The sequence below is a fragment of the Chenopodium quinoa genome, unplaced genomic scaffold (assembly GCF_001683475.1).
Source record: "Chenopodium quinoa cultivar QQ74 unplaced genomic scaffold, ASM168347v1, whole genome shotgun sequence".
Lineage (NCBI taxonomy): Eukaryota > Viridiplantae > Streptophyta > Magnoliopsida > Caryophyllales > Amaranthaceae > Chenopodium > Chenopodium quinoa.
This window is the reverse complement of record NW_018743074.1, coordinates 1,667,981-1,691,656: the sequence shown is the minus strand read 5'-3', so window position 1 is coordinate 1,691,656 and position 23,676 is coordinate 1,667,981. Positions and strand designations below refer to the sequence as shown.

General features: G+C 32.8%; 2 protein-coding genes across 2 annotated transcripts; one reads left to right on the top strand and one right to left on the bottom strand.

Moving 5' to 3' along the window:
- Positions 1 to 5,481: 5,481 nt before the first annotated feature.
- Positions 5,482 to 9,641, bottom strand: LOC110731649 (RNA-binding protein 38). The gene is made up of 6 exons (XM_021911521.1): positions 9,022 to 9,641; positions 8,705 to 8,837; positions 8,060 to 8,186; positions 7,249 to 7,288; positions 6,894 to 7,155; positions 5,482 to 6,338 (listed from the first exon to the last, which is right to left on the bottom strand). The coding sequence occupies exons 1-6, from the start codon at positions 9,253 to 9,255 to the stop codon at positions 6,244 to 6,246; spliced, it is 891 nt and encodes a 296-aa protein (XP_021767213.1). The 5' UTR covers positions 9,256 to 9,641; the 3' UTR covers positions 5,482 to 6,243.
- Positions 9,642 to 22,855: 13,214 nt separating this feature from the next.
- Positions 22,856 to 23,676, top strand: LOC110731461 (50S ribosomal protein L7/L12-like). The gene has a single exon (XM_021911314.1). It carries the CDS (start codon positions 23,009 to 23,011, stop codon positions 23,507 to 23,509), a length of 501 nt encoding a protein of 166 aa, XP_021767006.1. The 5' UTR covers positions 22,856 to 23,008; the 3' UTR covers positions 23,510 to 23,676.

The window sequence follows — 23,676 nt, the reverse complement described above, 5'->3', positions numbered from 1 at the left end:
AAATATGAACTATGTTGCAAGCCATAATCAAAAAAGAAAGAAGGATCATCTTGTCAGATAGTACGTGGACCACTAGTCATTCATTTGAAACTATCACTACTAATAGGGGAATATTATCCATAATTAGGGATCATAATATTATTATAGTGGACTAATTTACTGTTCTGGTAATCCCATTGTATGGAAGATCTTCTTTAATTAATTCTTACTCGCTCATAATAGGAGAATATTATATTCACAATTTTTTGAGTGCACGCAGCAACGTACGGTATGTGACATGAGAATCCACCTTCTTTTCAACGATCGATATGTGTTGAAAATGACGATGAATAAGGTGAGAATGTGTAGGTTTTTTAAAGGGAATAAATTAAGGAAGTTGTGAGTGATGGTGGTTAATGAGTTGGAGATTGAGTGTTGCATGCCATTGTTGGTAATCTCATCAATGATTAATTTGTAATTTCGCACAGTTTCATTCATTCCGCCACTTTGGAGTTTAGATTGTTTGACACTAACAAGTAGTTTTGTCAAGAAGTTAGTATCATAGGCTATGGGTATACGAAAAACATTTGACAATACTCGGCCACTTAGGGCATATTTCAAAGAGTTGAAAATAAATAAACTAAATTCAAAAATTCTACTATGGTCATCCTTAAAATGACCATGACTATTCTTAAATCATATTGGTTGATATTTCCTTTTTTTTTTGAATTGCTTGGTCAAACCTTTTTTTATCTTTTTTTTTCTTTCTATTTTTAATTCTTTTTCTTTTTTCCAAAAAATAATTTCTGATTTTTTGAAAATCTTATTTTTATTTTCATAATTATTTTATTAAAATCACTTTTTAAGTTTTATTTTATTTTGATGACATTATGATTTTAATTAAAAAGTGATTTTAATCAGTGGCGGATCTTAAACTAAAAGGTATATATGGGGGCCAAGTTTTGAACTTTAATAAATTCTAATTAAAATTATAGATATCTAACTATTAACAAAATACAATAATCTGACCGAAGTCAAGTTTAAAGCAATGAAGTCAATTGACCCCACTTAACTTTTTTGTTACATACAATTAAAATATGATAATTAAATAATTAATCACTATAAGGAAACAATATGCGAGTTTGATTAAAAATATTAATTTACACAAACTTATATGGGTCAATAGATGCAAACAACATAGTACGACACATGTACAATATATGTACAAAAATAATGTAATTTAAAAATACGTACCATTTTGGATTTGGAGTTGATAAATTGTGAGTTATGAAATCCGAGTAAATTTGTAATATTATGATTCGAGCTTAAAAATTTAAATTCTCGATAAAAATAACTTTAAATTTTTATTTTTTTTAAAAAAATAAGTAGTAAAAGTATCTATGTTAGATTAATTGATTTTCATTTATTTGAACTCACTTGAAAAGTTGCTTGATTTGTCACTTGACATAATATTTTTATCACGTACGTCTAGAAACTCTTACAAAAATTATAGGGGACGAATCCCTATGAGCCCCAATGAAGATCCTCCCCTAATTTTAATAAGATAATTATGATAATAAAATAAGATTTTCGAAAAATCAAAATTTATTTTTGGAAAAAAGAAAAAGAAGTAAAAATAGAAAAAAAAATACAAAAGAGGTTTGACCAAGCATTTAAAGGAAAAAAAAAAATAAAATCAACCAATAGAATTTAAGAATAGTCGTGGTGTTTTTAAGGATAACCATAGTAGAAACATCCACATATTTATTTGTTTCTTTGTTTTATTTCACACTTTTACTTTTATTTTAATTAAGACCTGTTAATTGCAATCACATTAAAGTCAGATAATTTTGAACTGACCGGATTTAGATTCCTTGAATCAAATTAATTTCAAGTGGTCACTCAAATTAGACTTTGTGTGCATTAATTCAAACATGCCTAGTAATAATAATTACTTGCTTTCTAGGGCTTAATTTGGAAATATTTATGTTGTTCAAATGTTATAACGATGAAATAGCATATGAAATCAAGTAAAGGCCGCTCGATGCGGGGGGCTTTGCGCACTACTTAGCCCTTACCCTCGTCCCCGAATCCATGATCTGGTGCACGACATAACTATGGATTCGTTATATTAGCCTTCGAGCTTGATGATCGGGTTTCGTGAGCTTCCCTTAAAAGCTCGGTGGCGACTCCTCTACTTAAGTTTCTATATATACTCACAATGCCAAAGCACACTCACAACGTGCTATCAACAAGTATTCAATAACTTGTGCGTAGGCCCTATTCCATGGTGCCTACACCCGATCCACTGGGGAGGATTACTTAAGGAATTACTATTCCTAAGCTGTTGGTTTTAGTAAAGGAACTTCAATTCTTTTGGCATGTAGTTCATTTTTTTTTTTTTAGTTTTTCAAACTTGACCGTGGGGTTAGAGGTCTTGGAGTTTGAAGAAGACTTCAAGTTCAACTATGTAGTACTTGTAGTAAATTTTATGGTTGTTTGGTGGATGAATAAATGGATATGGAGTACATTCGAGTATACATGTGTGATTCGAGTGTTACGTTTATGGTATGTTTATAAGTGAGTTATATCATTAAAGGATGATGCATATAGGTAGTAGAACATGTGTTACTCATATGTCGGAGTACATTTTAGTTTGTGTTACTTTTAACTTTATCTTAGAGTGTTTTTAATATAATATACATCGTACAATGTGTTAGATTTTACTTATTGACTGATATGGAATGCAATGAGTAATTACAACTATGATTCTGGTAATATATTAAAAGTTTGAATCTTATTAATTGAGGGTGTTTGGGGAGGTAGGGTTCTATTTACCTCATTTATTTGATTATGGTAGTTAAATAATGATTTAGGCAATGAGTATATAGTATATCTATATCGGTATATGATATTGATGTTGCAATGGCAACAAGGCCATCTACACATAGGCTTACATAAAAAGGATCTTTATTTGAAGACATGATAGCTCTGCTACTCGTCAACACAAACAAGTCTCATACAAAATCTATCTTAAAACCCTCCTTTAACAAAATTTACCTATAATTTGTCACTTTACTTAATGAATACAGCAAAGGTAACAAAATAAACAAAACAATTATCAGACTCGATAGATTTAGGTTTCAAGAAGTGAAATTTGATTCTAATTGAAATTCATACTATATATTAAAAAAAACATTCTCAGACAAGCTTTGTTGTTACATGAATCTTTATGAATTTTATAAGATTTAAAACTACAATTTCAAATTCAAAAACTAAGGCCTTGTTCTTTTGAGCTTCTGAGCAGAGCAGAGCAGATTTCAACAAAGCAGAGTAGGTGTCAGCAGAACAGAGCAGACTATTAATACTAAGCAGAGCAAGGCTCAACAGAGCAGACCACATCAGCTTAAAATAACAGAGCCTAAAGTGTCAACCACTAAGCCAATAACCATATAACATACTTCATATTATTCATCATAAATTAAAAATAAGGATTTTAATTATATAAGGCATCACCAGAGCCCAAATTAGCTAGAGTTAAAAAATCTAATGATAATTCAATTAGCTAATTTGTGTTGTTTATTATAGGGCAAAAAAAATAAAACCTATAAACAAATAGTAAAATTGTTTTAGTTTGATAGAACACGTTATAGCCTTGAAGTTGCTATTGGCCAGGCCGAACAGGGCTTTTGTCCAATTAGTGGTCAGTTTAAACTCTATTAATTATTAGGATGGGCTTAATATATAGGCCTAATTTGAGGTTTCAGGCATATGACAAAACTTTAAAGATTGAGCCCAAAATTTGAAATTTTGTTTCTCAAAATTAGGACCAAAAAACAATACTTGGACTTATTGGTTGGGCCTAAAAAGTATTCATTCTTGCCTTTTGATTTTGATAAAAAAATTCTTTTGGTAAGACAATTGGGGGGTATTATTCTATTCCAGATTTATACCAAGTACGGAAGTATATCCCAAACTAATTAAGGTATGGGATAAGATTTATTTATTTATTTAAATTTTTTTTTATTTTTTTTAATATTTAATTTTTTATTTTTTTACGACCAATTAGAAACTAATTTATTTTGTATACTTGGATACAGTAACATTGGGCTTTACTTTGAATATTGGTGTGGTTGATGAGAAAATCCGTGAATTGAAAAACTTATTAGTAATCATTTATGATGTTTTATTGTTTTTTATGCAACAACTAAATTATGGTTCAATCAGTGTAAAATTCGAGTTAAATTTTTTACTATAATATATCCCTCAACTGTTGGTGTTGTAAATAACTATTATAATTACGAAAACAAAATGAAGACATGTGTATACTACTATATCGGTTGTGTCTATCAAGAATTAAAAATACATCTCTAAATAGATTTATAATCTCCTAGTAAATTAGAAATCTAGCTCCATTTAAAGGTGTCTTATTTGTCAAATTATAAGATAGAACGTACAAATTAAAAGGAACATGATGAATAATAATGATATGGTAACGTTTAAAAAGCAAAGAAAATGGGTAGTATCTCACATGTTAGCTGACCAAAATTCAAATGATGGCAAACGGTTATACATTTAGAAGAAGTGAAACTTAAGAAATTTGGTATGAGCTACAGCTAGCTTTGCCATTTGTAGTGCTTAAAAAGGAGCTCAGTCAAGTTGGTGAAATCCTTACCAATTCAATTTTGAGTGCAATCGTGCCAATTACCCGCAATCATAGCCATTGATAAAAATTTAAAAACTACTTGTAGTAAAAATAGTAACATTAACGATTACCAAACGGCCAAAAATTATGCATATGTCCATGTGCATCGAATTTTCGTATAGGTAAAATGATATGCACACATCATTTAACATTCGATACTTGATGTGTCGGATTTTGGTACTTTGACACGAGCCTGTAAAAAAAGTTATACATGAACTGTATATATTGTGTTGTGATACTATATGCTTTGGATTCTTACATACCTTTACTTTCCCTTTTTACACTAGAAACCTCTTTGTCAAGTGTGGTAGGAATCCTATGGAATAATGACCATTACATATGATGTAGACTTGCATGCTCAACTTAGAGATCGATCATGAAAATTTTACATTTTATTTTAAAGATCCCTTGGATACCAATTTCATTCTACAGGTAGCTCCTTAAAAAGGAGACAAAGACTAGACCAAAGTCATACATGAAGACAGATTAATTATCCTACAACAAGAAAAAAGGAAGTCAAGTTTTACAGCCAAATTAAAAAGGTGTTTCATGTACTCGTATACTTTGTATGTAAATGAGAGTCTCAGACAGTTAACATCTTTTCTCTTTTATGTTCTTGTATAATAACTTTGTATTCTTCTTCAATTAAAACTGCTTTAGGGCATCGGGATTAAGGATGAGAACAAAATGTAGGTGCGTGGGTGTAATGAGTAAACCTCAACTAACTTTTGAAAAAAATAAATAAAAAAGAACGATAATATTACTCGTACATATGAATAAATATTTCAATCATATGCTAATACGACAAAGTGTGTATTAATTATGAATAATACAAATTAGATTTGAACGAACAAAAGAATTGCTACAAGAATTTAAAGTAGGACAAACCATCCAAGCTAGTCCTTTTTTTTTTCTTCTTCTGGAATTAACAATACAATTGGATCAATCAAGGACCTAAATGGCCCTTCATTGGTTACCCTGACTATTTGGCAAGGAGTTTGAGCCCTATCTCCCCCTCCCAATTCCACCTATCAATAAAATAATTAAAACCAACAAATTCTTGGCTCAAAAGTCATAAAACCAACCTTTTGAACCAAATATTAAAAATTCTGCTCCTACCATATGAACAAGATTGTGCCCTAGAGATGCTGTATGCATTCCATGGCATATATAGGAGTATCCAAGGTAGAAACCAATGCCAATATGTGGTTCCAACCTCATTAAAATATGCTCAAAAAAAAAAAAAAAAAATTAACCAATATAATTTCCTCCTAATCATCCTTCCTAATGCTCCTAAATGACTCCTACAACTAACTATATTCCTAAAAATGAAACATGTATGATAACGAAATGCCGATGTGTAACAATACTAGCTATTGATCAGTAGAGTGATCACGCACAATGATGTTAGATGATCAACCTCCGATCATACATTTTTGAAGCCCTTGTTGCCGCGCATATCATCACTAATGGGTAATGGCTTTGTCGTGGATCAAGTAATAATATCCTCAGTTTGACATTTTAAGAAATGTGTTGGTGTTTATAACATTGGACAACTGCTAGGTAGATGAACTTTGTTCAGTAGTTGCTCCAGTGGTTATGGATTGAGGATGGCCTGCAGATACAACCGGTACCCCTACTGTCGTGGTCACACCTGCACCCAACATTATAAGTTGAGATATTACTCCGTACTACTTAATCCTATATCAACATAAAATAATTAATATAAAGTTAAAAGTTATGAAAATAATTAGTTAAGATTAAATAATAACGGGTTAAATGTCTATATTACCTGTACTTAAGTCTAATTAAGTCATTAGGGACGCTTTGTTCCCATATGTTCTTATTCTACCGATCTAGTTACTTTAGACAAATAGACTTTTTCAAAAGATGAAAAAATGACCTAAGCTTAATACTCGGGACCAAAGTAAAAAATAAGCTAACATTGACCATTTAGGCAGGGCATAAACATCATTTCATACTCCATATATTTTTAGCTCTCTAAAGTACAGAATGCACAACAAATGATGTGGAGCCACCTAAATTTCCAAATGTACCCATTTGACCGGTAGTTCCATGTGAAGATGAAGATGTATGAAGATGTATGAAGGTAAACAACCATAACAATTAAAATCGTAATCGATCCCAAAGATAAGGTCGACTATCTATGAAAGATGTAAATATGATGAAAATAATATTTACTACGTACCTGCGGAAGTAGTAGTCGTAGGCAAAGCCATAGTTGAAGAGGGAAGTGATAAGATCCCGGTGGAGTTGAGATGCTGGGGTAATATAGGGTACTGTTGTACCATCTGATGATATTGGACCCCAAAGCCATGACCTTGGCTACTTTGGGTATACGGCCCATAATATGGGTAATAGTTGGGAAAGTACCCTATTGCCCCTGAACCTCCTCCTCCGGTTGTTGGGTAGTAAGGTGTAAATTGTTGTCCATATACACCATAGTAATTCTATGAGTCATAAGATTACATTAAAATTTGACAAATAAAATAAAAGTGAAAGAAATTACATATAATATAACAATGCATGCAGCTAGTACTTACCATATGATGGTACATTGTATCATGTGCATACCCAGTGAATCTGCAAATAATCAATGACAAAAAAACAAAGTGAAACATATTGGATCAATAAATTTTGAAAATTGATCTAGGACAACAAATTAAAACCACAAAATATCATAGTACATTGCAGTAAATCACTAGGTAATTCAAGTTATCTATGTAGACCAATTGAATATCTCTCGTGCAATCGTTGTATATCATAGTGAATCACTAAGTCCCGTGTTTGTGTACTACGAAGTGTACAATAGTAGTTAGGGATTTTGAATAGCAGCATGTGGAATGGTAGACACTCCAGGTTTGCTAGAAATTATATTTTGTAAAAATGAAAAAAAGAAAAGAAATTGAATTAGACAGACTCCAATAGTGGTAACTTTAAAGAAAACAGCATTTGCCCATTCACATCAATACCTCCCTCTTGATTCTCTCTCCCTTTCTGTGCAGCAACACTTTGCCAGCCATAATGCAGTCAAATACAGTAGTTTGGGTCTTTGACCAATTTTTTTTAATAAAAAATGATAAAAAAAAAAGTTGCATGCCAGGGTATTTTTATTGAGGTATCTGGAAATGGGGGCTGTGGTATTTTTATTTTGATCTTTTATTTACCCAATAACAAGCCATAACAACTACTTCGTACAATGCAGCTACTATACAATTAACTTTTTTGTTAATATTCTCTTCATTTCATTAAGATTTTTCTGTTTAATAAAAATGGATTTTTCCCGTGGAAAGATTAGAAGCATAAAACTAATAAGAATAATACTATAACAAAGTAATTAACATAATTACTCACCCATAAGCTGAATAAGGGTAGGGTGGTTGGGCAGAAGGCTGATGAAAGTATGGTGATGAAGATGAACCTGGATAAGCAGGTGCATTCATTAAACCTGATGATGGTCTAAACCTTCCTCCTCCTGCAACTGTATTCGACGAATTTAAACCAAATCCAACCAAACCAAACCGGAAAAAAACATTGATTAAACTAAAGTAAAATTCTTACAAATTTCTTCCATGCATGCTCTAAAATCTAAATAAAAACCAAAAGGTTCAGTTAATCTAATCATGATCATTATATCATCACATGGAATTATGTTAATCATGTTTAACAAAAAGTTAAATACTGTACAATGCAATAGTAACAGTCTTAAACAGTTAAATTCTTCAACGTTTACTTCCTAGAACTCCATTATTATATACTTATCTATATAGGTCTATATTATTATGCAAACATTCTCATTGTATATAATAATAATAATAATCCGTAGTATATGTGTGCACATGTATTGTGGTCCAAAATTATATGATGCCCTTTTTTATGCAGTTAAGTTTGCATTGAAATTGGTCAAAATCATCCAACCAAACCCACTTCAACTTCAAATTAAGAGAGAGAAAATAATATCGTTACAAAAAAAAAAAAAAAAAAAAAAAAAATGCAAACCATGTTGAGGAGTTGGTGGGCGATTCTTCTGAGCACCAAGAGAAGCAAGATTGCAATTTGCTCTTCTTCCATCAATAACCGGTGATGGATTTTGACAAGCCCTAAACGCAGCCTCCGGCTCTTTAAACGTCACCTAAAATTAAACAAACACAATCTTTCTATCATATACGAGTGAGTATTCCCAACAAATAAAACAATCTATGACTTATTATCCTAACTCTCGGTTCAGATTTAGTTGTCACATTTCTAGTTCAAATTACGAGTACTAATCGAAAAAATAAAAGAATGAATCATTGAAAGAAAAAGGGGAATCTTACAAAGCCGTAGCCTTTAGATCTTCCAGTAGACTTATCAGTGATGACGACTGCTTCCAAGATCTCTCCAAATTGCTCGAAATATTTTCTCATGGTTTCTCTTTGAGTTTCCCAAGCTAAACCACCCACGAATATTTTTGTATAAGTTGTATCATTATTCATCCATTGCGAACCTCCTCCGTAATTATTATTATAATTTCCTCCCATCATATGAAATTGCCTTTGTTGTTGAGACATAATAACAATTCAAAAGAATACAAAACCCTTGAAAAAATATTAGTACAAATAAATAAATAAATAAGTATAGAGCGGGGTGGGTTGATGCTACCGATTGTTATGAGAATCAGGGTTGAGATTCCATAAAAACGATGAAGTAATTGAAGTTGTTAATGAAAAAATCATTACTGTTGTTGTAGACTTGTAGTTGATGGAGGAAGCTAAAAGAGGGTTAGAGAGGAGAAGAGAGAAAGAGGAAAAATAAAAGAGGAATAATAAAGAGTATTTATATAAGGAAATATAAAATATGGACAGAGAGATATGCGGAGGGGGTAGGGGGGTGTGCGCACTATGTGTTATCGAGATAATGCCTAGCTGGAAATTGAAAACTGTTCAAGAGAGAGAAAGACAAGAAAGCTACTAATGACTAGTGAGATGGGATTATATTATGAGATCCCACAACAATTGGGGTTCACCTAAAGCCTAAAGGGTGTTTGTCTAATGACATTTTTTAAGTCTCTTATATATAAATCGGGCTTATAATTATTTTCTTCTGAATCAACAAGCTAAGAGTTGACTCAAGTGGTAAGCAGTTTGATGTTGCTTAAGGGAAGTCTCGAGTTCGAGCTCACTAAATGCATGCAGAAAACTCTTGTTAGGAGACTCACCCACCATAAGCCAGGTGTGCAACCTGAGTCGAATCCAAATGTAATTGGAGCTAAGCTCCGGTAAACCGGGTGGGACATATTAAAAAATAAAATAAAATTAGGAGTATTATTTTTTTGAGACTAAAATTATTTTGATGATTTTACTTTTTTTTGAATTATACGAACTCTTTGACTACTTAGTAACTTCAATTTATTTGGTAAATTATTGTAAGTTTGTTACAATTTATATTTTTTTTTACAATTGATGAGGAGTGCTTGAGAATAGTTTTTAGCCCTTTTGATTATTTTTTTAGGTGTTTTAAAATTTTTGAAAAAAAAAAAGTTATACGGGTATATTGGAAAGAAAATTTAAAAAATAAAAATCATACAAAGTAGAATATATTTTTTTTGGGAAAATAATAGACCTTTAGGGTTTTTTAATTTAGCCTATTTGCCTATATATGTGAATTACAAATCTTTGCTATCTTCTAGGGTTTTTAACTCATTTTTTATGGGAAATCATCTAGCTTGTCAAGAGAAGGGAAAGTACAACTTCTAGGGTGTACAAAGTAGTGTTCACTCAGGTTTATTACATACATGTGAAATACATCACACATTCACACTCATTTTAGTAATATGAACAAACAAGCGAAATAATATACTGAGAAAATGTTTTTCTTTTGAAGATAACGACAAACTCAAGAAAAAGTCTAGCTAAACAACTATCCTTTATATATACTCTTATCACTTGTATGTCAACTAGTGATATGAGGTCACTTAAGAATAGTCTTGTACTATCTAATTACGAAGTACATACTCATATAAGTTTAAAGAAGTCCTCTTCATATTTGCTTTTATCGATCAACAATTTAAACCCCAACTTTTTTGTACAAATTTATAGACCACGAAAGCTGCGTAAAGGCGTAAGGAGGGGTCTTTTGCTTCGCTGTATTCAAACTTCTCCCCTAATTTTTCTTTTTTCTTTTTCTAATGTTCTAATAGACGTAATAATAATAATAATAATAATAATAATAATAATAATAATAATAATAATAATAATAATAATAATAATAATAATAATAATAATAATAATAATAATAATAATAATAGTATAATGTTCTATTTTGGGGTTGGGTCAGACGATGAACGCAAAGACTTACTGGTGTGTGTTGTGCTACCGCTTGGGTGTTCCGTTGTTCTCTGCCTCGACGCCGTGCTCTGCTTGTTCAAGGGTTTTTAGTGGGGATTGTTTCGGTGATCACGCGGTGTCGTGGTGTCGTGTGTTGGTATAATGAGTTTTAAACATTGGCATAATGTTGTGCGGGATACCCTTGTTGATGTTTGTTATCGATCTGGGATTTCAGCTAGAAAGGAGGTTGACATTGGGTTGTCTGGAGGGAACGACGGGGCCCTCAGATCTGCAGATGTGTTACTTTATTCTTGGGATCGTGGTCGCGATGTCTGTGTTGACTTGACAGGGTCTTCTCCTTTGACGCACTTTGGGTTATCTGGCTTTGTTCCTGGACGGGTTGTGGCTGATGCAGTTTGTCGGAAGCGGGTCAAGTACGAATCTAGTTGTTGGGCAATTGGATATGGCTTCCTTCCTTTCTCTTTCTCTACATTTGGGGAATTAGAAATGGAGGCGGTTGCTTTGTTGAAGCGGATTCAGAAGTACTTGAAGACTCAAGACATTGAAGCACGTGTTGCTGCTCATATCTTCACTAGAATAGGATTTGCTATAACTAGAGAAGTGGGGGCCCAGATTGTATCTCGGTTTTCCACTAATTTTTTGTAGGTTGTATGACTTTGTCTTTTTTGAGATAATAATAATAATAATAATAATTTTTAATTTTTATTTTTCTTTTTTATGCTTTTCCTTGCTTCTCGGTTACAGTATGCTCCATTGTAGACACAAATTCTACGGCATGATGGCATTGTTGATCTTGGACGAGCCTTTCAGGATGTGTTGCGTTTGTTTAATGGAACGGTGGAGTCTGACATCTTGAGTAATCCTAGTGAGGTCGCTGCCCCTAAACTCATGAAAAAATTGGCAGATATATATTTCACAAAGGTTACCGTTTCTGTAGAATCCGCCTATTCTTTAACTCCTCGACAATCAGCATTGTGGAAATCACAGCAGGGAGATCACACCTCTGCTTGGCTTCGGGCGGTCCCTATTTCAGGGTTGGGTCAGACGATGAACGCCAAGACTTACCGATGTGTGCTGTGCTACCGGTTGGGTGTTCCATTGTTCTCTATCACGACGCCGTAATTTTCTTGTTCAAGGGTTTTTACTGGGGATATTTTCGGTGATCACGCGATGTCTTGTGTTGTATTGTGGGCATTAAACATCGGTATAATGTTACATTGTTCGGGATACCCTTATTGATGTTTGCTATCGGTCAGGGATTTCAGCTAGAAAGGAGGTGGACATTGGATTGTTTGGAGGGAACGACGGACCCTCAGACCTGCAGATGTGTTACTTTATTCCTGAGATCATGGTCGCGATGTTTGTGTTAACTTGACAGGGTCTTCTCCTTTGACACAGTCTAAGCTATCTGACTTTGTTCCTGGACAAGTTGTGGCTGATGCGGCCCATCGGAAGCGGGTCAAGTACGAATCCAGTTGTCGAGGAATTGGATATGGCTTCTTTCCTTTCTCCTTCTCTTCACTTGGGGAATTAGAAAAGGAGGTTGTTGCATTGCTGAAGCGGATCCAAAAGTTCTCGAAGACTCAGGACATTGGGGCACATGTTGCTGCTCATATCTTCACTAGAATAGGTTTTTCTATAGCTAGAGGGGTGGGGGCCCAGATTGTATCTCGGCTTCTCACTAATTTTTTGTAGGTTGTATGACTTTGTCTATTTTTGAGATTAATCATAATAATTTTGCTTAGTGGTCCAGCTAGTTCTGATCCCGGTTTTGGAGGTGACCTGGTGATGCAGAGGGTAACCAAGACCGTTGCTCTTATGGATAAGGTGGCTTCGCTTGATGATCCCCAGTGTGAGTTGTTGTTACTTAGGGCTTGTACCGGAGTTTCTAAACTCTACTTTGCTTTGCGTACTTGTCCCCCTAGTACTTTTGAGGTGGCTCAGCGCGCTTTCGACGAGGCTCTTCGATCTTCCTTGGAGCGTATCGTTACTGCTTCCGGGCCTGGGTTTGGTGATTGGCAGTGGCGGCTTGCTACCTTACCGTTTGCGTTTGGCGGACTTGGTGTTTATTCTGCAGGTGATGTTCGTCATTATGCCTATCTTGCCTCTCGGTTGCAGTCTGCTGGATTGCAGACTAAGCTTCTATAGCATGCTAGTGTTGTTGGCCTTGGTCGAGCCTTCAAGGATGCGTTGCTCCTTTATAATGGAGTGGTTGAGTCTGACATTTTGAGTAATCCTAGTGAGGTCGCTGCCCCTAAACTCATGAAGAAATTGGCAGATATATATTTCACAAAGATTACCGCTTCTGCAGAGTCTACCTTCTCTTTATCTCCTCACCAATTAGCTTTGTGGAAATCGCAGCAAGGAGTTCACATCTCTGCTTGGCTACGGGCTGTCCCTATTTCTGGGTTAGGTCAGACGATGAACGCGAAGACATATCGATGTGTGCTGTGTTACTGACTGGGTGTTCCATTGTTCTCTGTCTCGACGCCGTGCTCCGCTTGTTCTCGGGTTTTTTCAGGGGATTTTTTCGGCGACCACGCTGTGTCGTGTGCTGGCATTGTGGGTGTTAAACATCGCCATAATGTTGTTCGGGATACCTTTGTGGATATTTGCTACAGATATGGTATTTCAGCAAGAAAGGAGGTTGATGTAGGATTGGCTGGAGGAAACGACGGGGCCCTCAGACCTGCTGATGTGTTACTTTACTCATGGAATCGTGGTCGTGATGTATGTGTTGACTTCACAGGTTCTTCCCCTTTGACGCAGTCAGGGCTAGCTGACTTTGTCCCTGGACGGGTTGTGGCTGAAGCGGCACATCGAAAGCGGGCTAAGTACGAAGCTCGTTGTCAGGCAAATGGATACGATTTCATTCCCTTCTCCTTTTCTTCTCTTGGGGAATTAGAAAAGGATGTTGTTACGTTACTGAAGCGGGTTCAGAGGTTCTTGACGGCGCAAGACATTGGGGCTCGTGCGACTGCTTTTATCTTCACTAGGGTAGGCTTTTCTATAGCTAGAGGAGTGGGAGGCCAGATTGTATCTCGGCTTCCCACTAATTTATTGTAGGTTGTATGACTTTTTGTTTTTGAGATAATAATAATAATAATAATAATAATAATAATAATAATAATAATAATAATAATAAAATAAAATAAATAATAATAATAATAAAATAATAATAATAATAATAATAATAATAATAATAATAATAAAATAATAATAATAATAATAATAATAATAATAATAATAATAATAATAATAATAATAATAATAATATGATCTGTTAATGCCATTTTTTTTTTTTGGGTTTATGGTTATTAGTAATAATACGTAGCTAATTATAAAATCACTCCCATTAGGCCATTATAGTATGGTGGTTGGAGTTTTTATTTTTATTCTTTTGTATGTGGTATTAACGATAATATACAGTAATCACTCCCATTATAATTACATTAAAATAAAATAAAAGCACAAATAATGAATACCTTAATTAACCACCCTGAGTATATGATTATAGTGCAGCACAACAGTGGGAGGTTCCATTAACAGAAAAAGTACAGGAGAGATGGGCCAGGTTGGTATATGATATTTGAAAGTTGACACTCTGATAATTTAATTTCTGTCGACATACAAGTTTTGGGAATGAAGTGGGATCCATTCTAGGAAAAATTAGGAAGAATGTGTTAGTGGATCAACTCAATCAAAAGTTTAAATTGATGTTTGAAGTCCAGGATCGGTTTATATATTTTATCAAAATGTCCTCAATTATTATTCAGATTTCTGTGGTACATCTATTGTTATTTTATGGCTTACTTATGCACAATTGCTCTTCCAAATGTATTGAGCCGTTGAAAATGATACAATCAATTGCACAATAGAAATGAACTCAGACCATTAAAGCTAAATATACTTCTACTACACTACTTGATACAAATTTCCAGCAATATGTAGTTACTGATGGAGTTCAGATCGAAAAGTAAATTTCCAAAGCTTGACGGGAAGTTTATGCCTTAGTTTCTTAATAGCATACGGAGTATTTAGCTTCTGAATTTAGTATAACATAGGGAGTATGTATCATTTGCATGCATGTAAGAAAGATGCATAGATCTGTGATCTGTCTATTTTAATTGTAATGGACAACTGTTTTTATTTAAAATCAAAAGCAAGTTGTGAAGGTGGAATTGTCATATCAGCGGAAATTCACTGATTGGTTCTCAACTTGGGCAATTCATCAACATTTATTATTTTTCATTTCTATTGGATGAGTAAAGTGTTCTATAGCTAGATATGTCATTATTATTATTATTATTATTATTATTATTATTATTATTATTATTATTTTACTCAGTTTTTTTTTTTTTTTTTAAAAAAGAACAATTTTATTGGGTCGTGACCTCTTACATATAACTAATGTAAGTCAGTTTAAATACAATTCAAATTTTGTACTCCGTAACAAACAATTATAAAAAGCAATTTAGTATGTATTAAATTATGAAATATCCTTTCACCTAAAAGAAAAATTGCAAAGATGAGTACACTATCACTTATGTACAGTAGTTATTTTTAATGGGAGCTTATGTACTTCATTTTGTTTTTTTGTTGAAAGGAAACTTATGTAACATACTAACATGATTGGACTAATATAAACAAGTTATAAAAACACGAACACACATAGATACAAACACAAACGCCCACACACATATTGCCATGCATCATTCATAGCTAGTCATTTTCAAAATTCAAATTTAGTAAAAAATCAGTTTATATATTTTGAACTAACAATACAATCAAAATTCATCCCCACTTAATTATATACAAAGTGTGTTAAGTTAGTGTGTACTACAAAAATTGATCTTAGTAAATGAATTAAATAAAAAAAAAAGTAACTAAATCTATAAGAATGATCGAATATGTGGTCAAATGAGAAGAGAAGAATGAGATTTACTAATAAGAGGAATTAATAAAAAAAAAAAAAATGAATAAACGCCAGGTAGTAAAAACCAGGAATCATGACTGTCACTACCCACAAATAACGGTATTGCACTGCCTATTGTCTACTATACTCTGTTAGTATCTGTATGACTCTGATAGATCGGTCAAACCTTAACCTTTTGAATTTTTTCTTCGTAAAATACATAAAAATCCAGGTCCTTTTTCATCTTTTCTTATTTTATTACTCGTATTTTATTTTTTTCTCTTAACTGATTTTCCATTCTTTGTCGGCTGTATTGGCGGCTAATTGGCCAGCGGTAGGCTGCATACTTCATGGTTATTACCAATTATTAGTATAGTCCGTACTAGTTAATCCTTCTTCGGATATGTTTTTTTCACTTGCAAAAATTAGTTAGCTACTTAGCTCGAATCAAATTTATATATGATAAATTAATTTAATACTTCGTAGTTTTATTTAATTTAATATACGATAAATCAAGCTGTTTTATTTAATTTAATATACGATAAACCAAGCTGTAATATTGAGTACTATTCTAGTCAACTACTCTTTGCGAAAAGTCTAGGAAACTGATAAAGAAAATGAAAAATCGAGGTTACAAGAGGCAAAAACTAGCATATGAACAAAAATACATGTATTTTGTAGTAATTTATATCGCTTTTGTGACTCATTTAGATAAAAAAATATCGAGTAGAAATTAGTAGAGTAGGAAAAAGTGTTAGATACTCCATAACCCAATTAGGCCAATTATAATGTATTATGGACTACGAAAAATATATATATGCTATGAGCACTGTACTACTTGAATAAAAATGCCTATATCGGCTTCAAGTTTTTAATTTAGATGGCACATCTTATCTCTCGATCTACTGCATGAAATTAAATAATGAATCAAAACAAAGTGTAGGTCTATAGACATCACACATTGTATCTTATTTGAAGTACTTTGTAGCTTGTTAGCCAGGCGAAAAAAAAAAAAAAAAAAAAAAGAAGCCAGGCGTATATTCTCTTGATACTAGGGAGTAGTACATTATTAGTACTACTTAAATAATAAATATAGCCTTGATTGACCAATATGATGACCACTCTGAAAAAGTATATTTGCGTTTATGCTTCATATTGATACGAGACGATATTTAACATAATTAAATAAATATAAATGATCAAGATGAGCAGCCATGTATTTCACATCTAGGTTGAATTCTAAAGACTAGGTAAATCAGTTTATATTTTTTCTAAATAAATTTTGACTTTAGTTCTTTTAAATGAGCCTAATTACAATTTCATTTAAATTAGTATACCCTCTAGCTAGACAAGCTAGTAGGTTATAATTCTCCATTGGCAGAGCCAAGATTTTTTTGTTAGGGGGGTCAAACCTTATGTATGTAACTTCTCCCATACGCGAAAAATATTCAATATATACTTTGTTATTTTAATATAAAATTTAATAATATAAAATACAATAATTTTCCATTTTAAAATAATACAATATTAAATGAGGAATCGAACTCAAAATGAAGAATACTAAATACAGGCATATTGTAACCAACTAAACCAACACTACTACAACTTGGCAAATGTAATTTCTTGCTACTTTTTACAAACATATACAGTCAAGGGGGAGTCCATGGCCCACGCCAGCCCCCCTTGGCTCCGCCACTGTAATTCTCGAACTTGATTTTGAATTACATATTATGATGAATGCACGACATGATGTATAACCAATCCGTACTCTTAAAAACAAATTATGTATAACCAACCCATACTCTTAAAAACAAGTTATAATTTGAATCAAAGTATAACACTCCATACATGGGATCAATATAGGAAAGGAGAAAACTCCTAAATGGAGAGCTTATAATGAAGTCAAATTATTAGTGTTTCACATAAGCACATACCCTTAATTAATTTATTAATATTTAGATTAGTTAAATTATTTGTGTCCGAGGTGACATAACTTAAGATCACCTTTTATTGATTGCATGATGGTCAGACATACGAACAAATGTATTTGGGGGGCATTATTATTAATTAGCAAACCAAGCAACTACTTGAAATTTTCATTTCTCAATGTTTATTGTTAGTACTAATTCCTGACAATATGATAACTGATAGGTATTATAGTTATGATAATATTTATCGTAGATTAGGATATATTTTGTATATATTTTGTATCCTTATCATACTAGGATTATGAGTCTTGTAAAATTCTATATATATTGATTAATGGTACACACTTCAATTTAAGGAGTTTTCCCAAAATCTAACATGGTATCATAGCTTTAGGTTTCGATCTTAGATTCCGCAAATTATTTTTTGACTTTTAGCTATAATTAATTCTCATATTCATTGTAGCTTTGTCACATTATACTTTCTCTCACCGATTGCAAACACTGACATTGTTACTTTAATTAGTTTTTTTTTTTTTTTTTTTTATTTGTTGACTTTAGTAAATTGCCTTCGGTATACTTTTTGGTAGTGCGTTGCAATTCATAGCCGAGTTCTTCTAGCAAAGCCAGTAGCAGCGTTTCTCCATGGCAAAGGATGACGACCAGCCCACTCCTCCACCACCACCTCCACCATCGACAGAGTACCACCCGGCTCTCTCTGTCAACAATATCAAGAATGCAATTCCGTTGATTCTTGATCGGGAAAAAGTTCAATATTCGAACTGGGTTGAACTCTTTGAGGTTCATTGTCATGCCTTTAAAGTTCAATAATGTTGATTAGTGCAGTTTAATGTACGACTATATTTCGTATTATGCTCATCTTTTCATGATTTACTTTTTAAGACGTTATTTGATATCTTTAGATGGATGCGCATGCATTCATAAAAAGGCATTATTATTGGTTTTTAATACTGAAAAGTTAGTATAAAATAAAGGATTCATCAGTTATAGTCCGTACTTGGAACATAAGAAATACAAATCATACAAGAGTTTAGTACAGTAATTACTAATAAGTAAATGCATTTAATTAGTTAATTCTATGTGTTTTGACAGTGGAAATCGGTTGTTCTGTTAAAGATTATGGTTATAGTCAGTTAGGTAGCAGTGTGCGCAAGATCAGTATCTTCACTCTCACACTCTAACACTTTCTTATAAAAAAATTAAATACTCAAGAAGAAAAGAGTGAAAACATTTTTTAAATTTGTTACAAACTTGAAATGACCATGTGTTGAGCCCATGAGCAAACCCACATGTGAGTGAAAGTGTCGTCCCACATCGAAAGAGTATGAAAGTGTTGAAAAGTGTATCCCACATTGAAGAAATAAGAAAGTTGTGCCCACTTTATAACGCTAAAAGGCTACTCCCCTCATTGTCATATGGTTTTGAGGTGGAACCTCCTTAGACTTTGTGACGGGTGTGGCCCAAACCTGTTTATCACCATGATAGCTAGTGTGTAATGAGGTTGGGATATATATATGATAATAAAATGATGGCAATGAGAATGAATTTTGGTGTAGGTAAGTTTGTAAACAATACACTAGGTTGAAATCCCGTAATTTTTTTAGTATAAGTTAATAGATAAATGGTACATCATGCATCTTACAATTTATATTAATGCAATCTCATCCCAACTTTATGTTTTAATTTCGTAATAAAATGTTATTAGTATTTAACATTTACCCTAATAGCTAAATGATTTAAAAACATGCTGTTGATTACGTAATTTACATTATACTTCGTATTTGCATATATTTTTTAGCAATAAACTTACACACGCAACATATATAACAAATTTGATTATAGGTGCTTTCGAAATTAAGATGAAGTATAATTGAATGAATAAAGAATAATGCAACAAACTGCACGCATTAATATGAAGCTCCCTTCAATGATTATATGACAAATCACTTCTGAAGTCTCAACATAGCTAGAAGAGCACTAGTCGTGTAGATAAATATAGATGTAACCGGTTGCACATAAACACGTATGTATGTATTGCAGTTGGTATTATAGAATAGTTTAGGAAGATATATAATGGTTGATGGAGCTGAGAGAGAAGTAATGATGCACATGCAAGACTGCAAAGGTGAGAAGGAGAAATAAAAAAGGGAAAGAGGAAGGCAAAGGCAGAGCACGCCCCCACACTTATAGATCGAGTGACAATGGAAGGAAGAAGGATAGGAGGCAACAAAGCCAAACACGACAGATACGTCAGTTGCCTTTGCACATGCACTTTGCCAGTTTCGCTGCCCCATTTTCCTTCTATTGCTAACGAGTTAGTGCCTCTTTTCCTAGTGCCCTTCTTTCTCATTATTCATGTAGGTTTCGCCTTATTATTCCCTTATTGCGATCTCACTCTCCCTATTAAACAACCTCGATCATTTCTCCCCTCTTTTCACCATCTCTTTCCTTCTTATTCCTCCACCTTCGATATGTTTTATTACATTTTAATGCGAGACAATTGGTATCAACTCACATATTATATATTATATTTCTAACATATATAGCCTATTAGGACCATATTGGCTCGACCCCCTAACGTTTTAACATAAGATACATTATCAGATTAATATCTAGATAATTATGGTCAATTAGGGTATAAGATACTACTCTATTTACAAGCAAGGGGACGGATAACTTATAGAAAATATGCGTACCCATTATATTATATTTTACGTGGTACATTTGTGAAATGATGCAAGTGACCGGGATTAATGATGTGGTAACAATATATATGTATGATCAATTGCTCCAAATGTTCAATTTTGGAAATATATACTTATATTGTTATATACATGGATTGCTTTAAGAGTAAGTGAGTGTGTGGAGTCGTCGTGGAGAGGGAAGGAGGTGGGGAAGGGAAGCAATTGAAGGAAGTGGAAATTTCGTGGCTTTAATGAATTCAACCATGCATTGTGTAACCATGCATCATGTACTTCTTAAGCCAATCAGGAAGGCGTGTTTCATAATTCCCTTTATTTTTTATTTATTTATTAAAGCTGTACCCTCGGTAATAAAACCGAATTAGAGGAATTCCATATGCTCCATTATAATTTTACTTTCAGTCAATTCAAATTCTTAAATTAAACCTTTTTTTTATATAATTAAATACTTAACATTTCAAAAAAAAAAAAAAAACGTTGTCCTCTCTGCTTACGTTACCAGGCATGCATTCCAGTGAATGGGGGGTCAAACAAGGATAATGATTTTTGAATTTTTTTCTTAAATAAATAAGAATTTTGAATTAAAAGTACTGAAATAATGATTTTTCACACTTTTATTTTCTATTTCCATACGAAACTCTTTCTTTCGATTTTTTTTGTAGGTCTCATTTTTAATCTGTACATGTTTGAGCATAAACAGTACAATATTTCACGTGACTATCCTTTTTGTTATTTATTTTTGGTTAAAAATTCTCCTTTAATATTTTTTTGATGATACTGACAAAGGAAATTGGAGGGAAGTAGTTTCATTGATCAATGGTTATTTGTAATCTACTAAGGCCCTAATGTCTTCACTTTTAAAATAATACTCCGTATTCACTAAAAATGATTTCAATTCAGTAAAAATATGTTTAATTTTGTAAAATTAATTTTAGCTTGATAAAAATCAGTAGTTTTAAAAAACAATTATAATAGAGAATCAATAAAAATAAATTTTAATCAGTAAAAATAATTTTATTTCAACAAAAATAATTTCACTTTAACAAAAATATATAATTTGTTCTTTCAAAAAAAAATTATATATAATCTGATAGACACTACTCTACTATTAATATTTATAGCATCTCAAAAATAGGGGATGGGTGATTTATTTCAATGGGTTATACGAATGGATGAGGGGCACAAGCGGCCCGCTATGTGGAGCCATAAAGCCCTACATTAGTCCATTTAGCAGACAAATATTTGCCTGACGAATTGCCATAATTTTTGGGCCAATCAAAAATGAATCTATTTCTTTGTAGCTCTATAATTTATGGGCAAAGGGATGTAACATAATTTGTTATACGATTGACTTATTGCATATAAGACGGGAGGAAATAAAATTGGCTTCTCGATATATAAGACGGGAATTGGCTTCTCGATATATAAGATGGGAGGAAATAAAATCGACTTCTCGATATATAAGACGGGAGGAAATCAAACCAAAGTGCCGGAAAAGATCTTTAATATCATCCATAAGAAGTTGGCATAACCTAACTCTATAATCTCTACTTTATTTCATGAGCTTAACTAGTTAATACAAAGTGTAACATCAACCTGAGCTATGCTTGAAGTAATATCCGAACTAATAATAATTACTCTGTCAGTTTCTCAATGGATAAATCAATTTGAGATTTTACATCACTTATATCCTAATTTGAACCATCAATATCCTTAATTACTTCCTCCGTGTTTTTTTTAAAAAAAATAAAATAAAATTGCACTTTATAAGTTGGGCACGATAATATTGGTAGTGGAAAAAGGAAGAGAGAAAAAGATAAAAATACAAAATTGCCCGTGTGATATAAACATAAATTAAAGAATAAGTATAAAAAAGTAAGGGTATGTTGGGTATTTGTAGTGTGAACAGGGTTTTTTTTGTCCTAAATTTGAAATGGTTCAATATTTGTGAATTTTTTTTTAAAAAAAGTGGTGCAATATTAAAAGAACGGAGGAAATATATAGTACTATTCAACTTACAAAAAAGAAATTAATGTTAAATCGTTCGGTGTTTTTTCTTGACATTGACAAGAAGATTACAACAACCCAATATTTTTTAATTTTTACTGTTTTATAAACATATACTGGTATTAATAAATTTTGGTCAAATATATTGTCTAAACATAGTGTAGAAAGTCAAAATGATGAAAGATTTTTTTAGTAATAAAAAATCATAGACCCTGGGCTCTTTACAAATCCAAAGATTGGCCTTTGATTGTGTGGGCTTTATTGTCCATTCGAAAAACCCACCCTTTTCCGTCTTCTTCAATCTTCAATTGTTTTCATTTTTCCACTGTAATAAACCCTAACCAAATCAAATCAAACCCAGAAATCAATTTCTCTATCTTCCATCTTCAGAGCTCAAAAGAAGAAAAATGCGTTCAGTAATCAATAGAATCCCATCAAAATACCTTGTAAAACGCTTCATTCCATCAATTTCTCTCTCATCCCACTCTCTTTCTACATCAACTGAATCTAAACCCCAGAAACTAGATCGAATCGCAAATGAGATGCTTTCCCTCAATCCTGTTGAACTTCACGACTACTCTATCCTATTTGGGATGAAGATGGGCCTTAAGAATGCTGGGTTAGCTGGACTTTCAGCTGGGCCAAGCTCACCTGGGTCAGCCCAGCCCAGTGCAGAGGCTGAGACCAAGGAGAAGACTATGTTCGATGTGAAATTGGAGAAGTTTGATGCAGGGGCGAAGTTAAAGGTGATTAAAGAGGTGAGAAGTTTTACAGAATTGGGGTTGAAGGAAGCAAAAGATTTGGTTGAGAAAACACCTGCATTTGTGAAGAAAGGGGTTACTAAAGAAGAAGGTGAAGCTATTATTGAGAAGTTGAAGGCGCTAGGTGCTACTGTCGTTTTGGAATGATTTTAATTTTGTAAGTGTTAATCATTGTAGAATTATTATCGTTATTGTTATTTTTTTATGATGATATGAAAATGGTGATTTTTTTTGTTGTCATCATAAATTGAGTTGAAAAATGTTACATGTTGCATTGCATAAATAAGCAATTGAAGTTTTATGATTCTTTGTTG

Coding starts and splice junctions, on each gene's coding strand:
- LOC110731649 (XM_021911521.1), bottom strand. CDS start 9,255: ATGTCTCAACAACAAAGGCAATTTCATATGATGGGAGGAAATTATAAT. Junction 8,838..9,021: donor GATCTAAAGGCTACGGCTTT/GTAAGATTCCCC, acceptor GTTTAATTTTAG/GTGACGTTTAAAGAGCCGGA. Junction 6,339..6,893: donor TACGACTACTACTTCCGCAG/GTACGTAGTAAA, acceptor TGTTGGGTGCAG/GTGTGACCACGACAGTAGGG.
- LOC110731461 (XM_021911314.1), top strand. CDS start 23,009: ATGCGTTCAGTAATCAATAGAATCCCATCAAAATACCTTGTAAAACGC.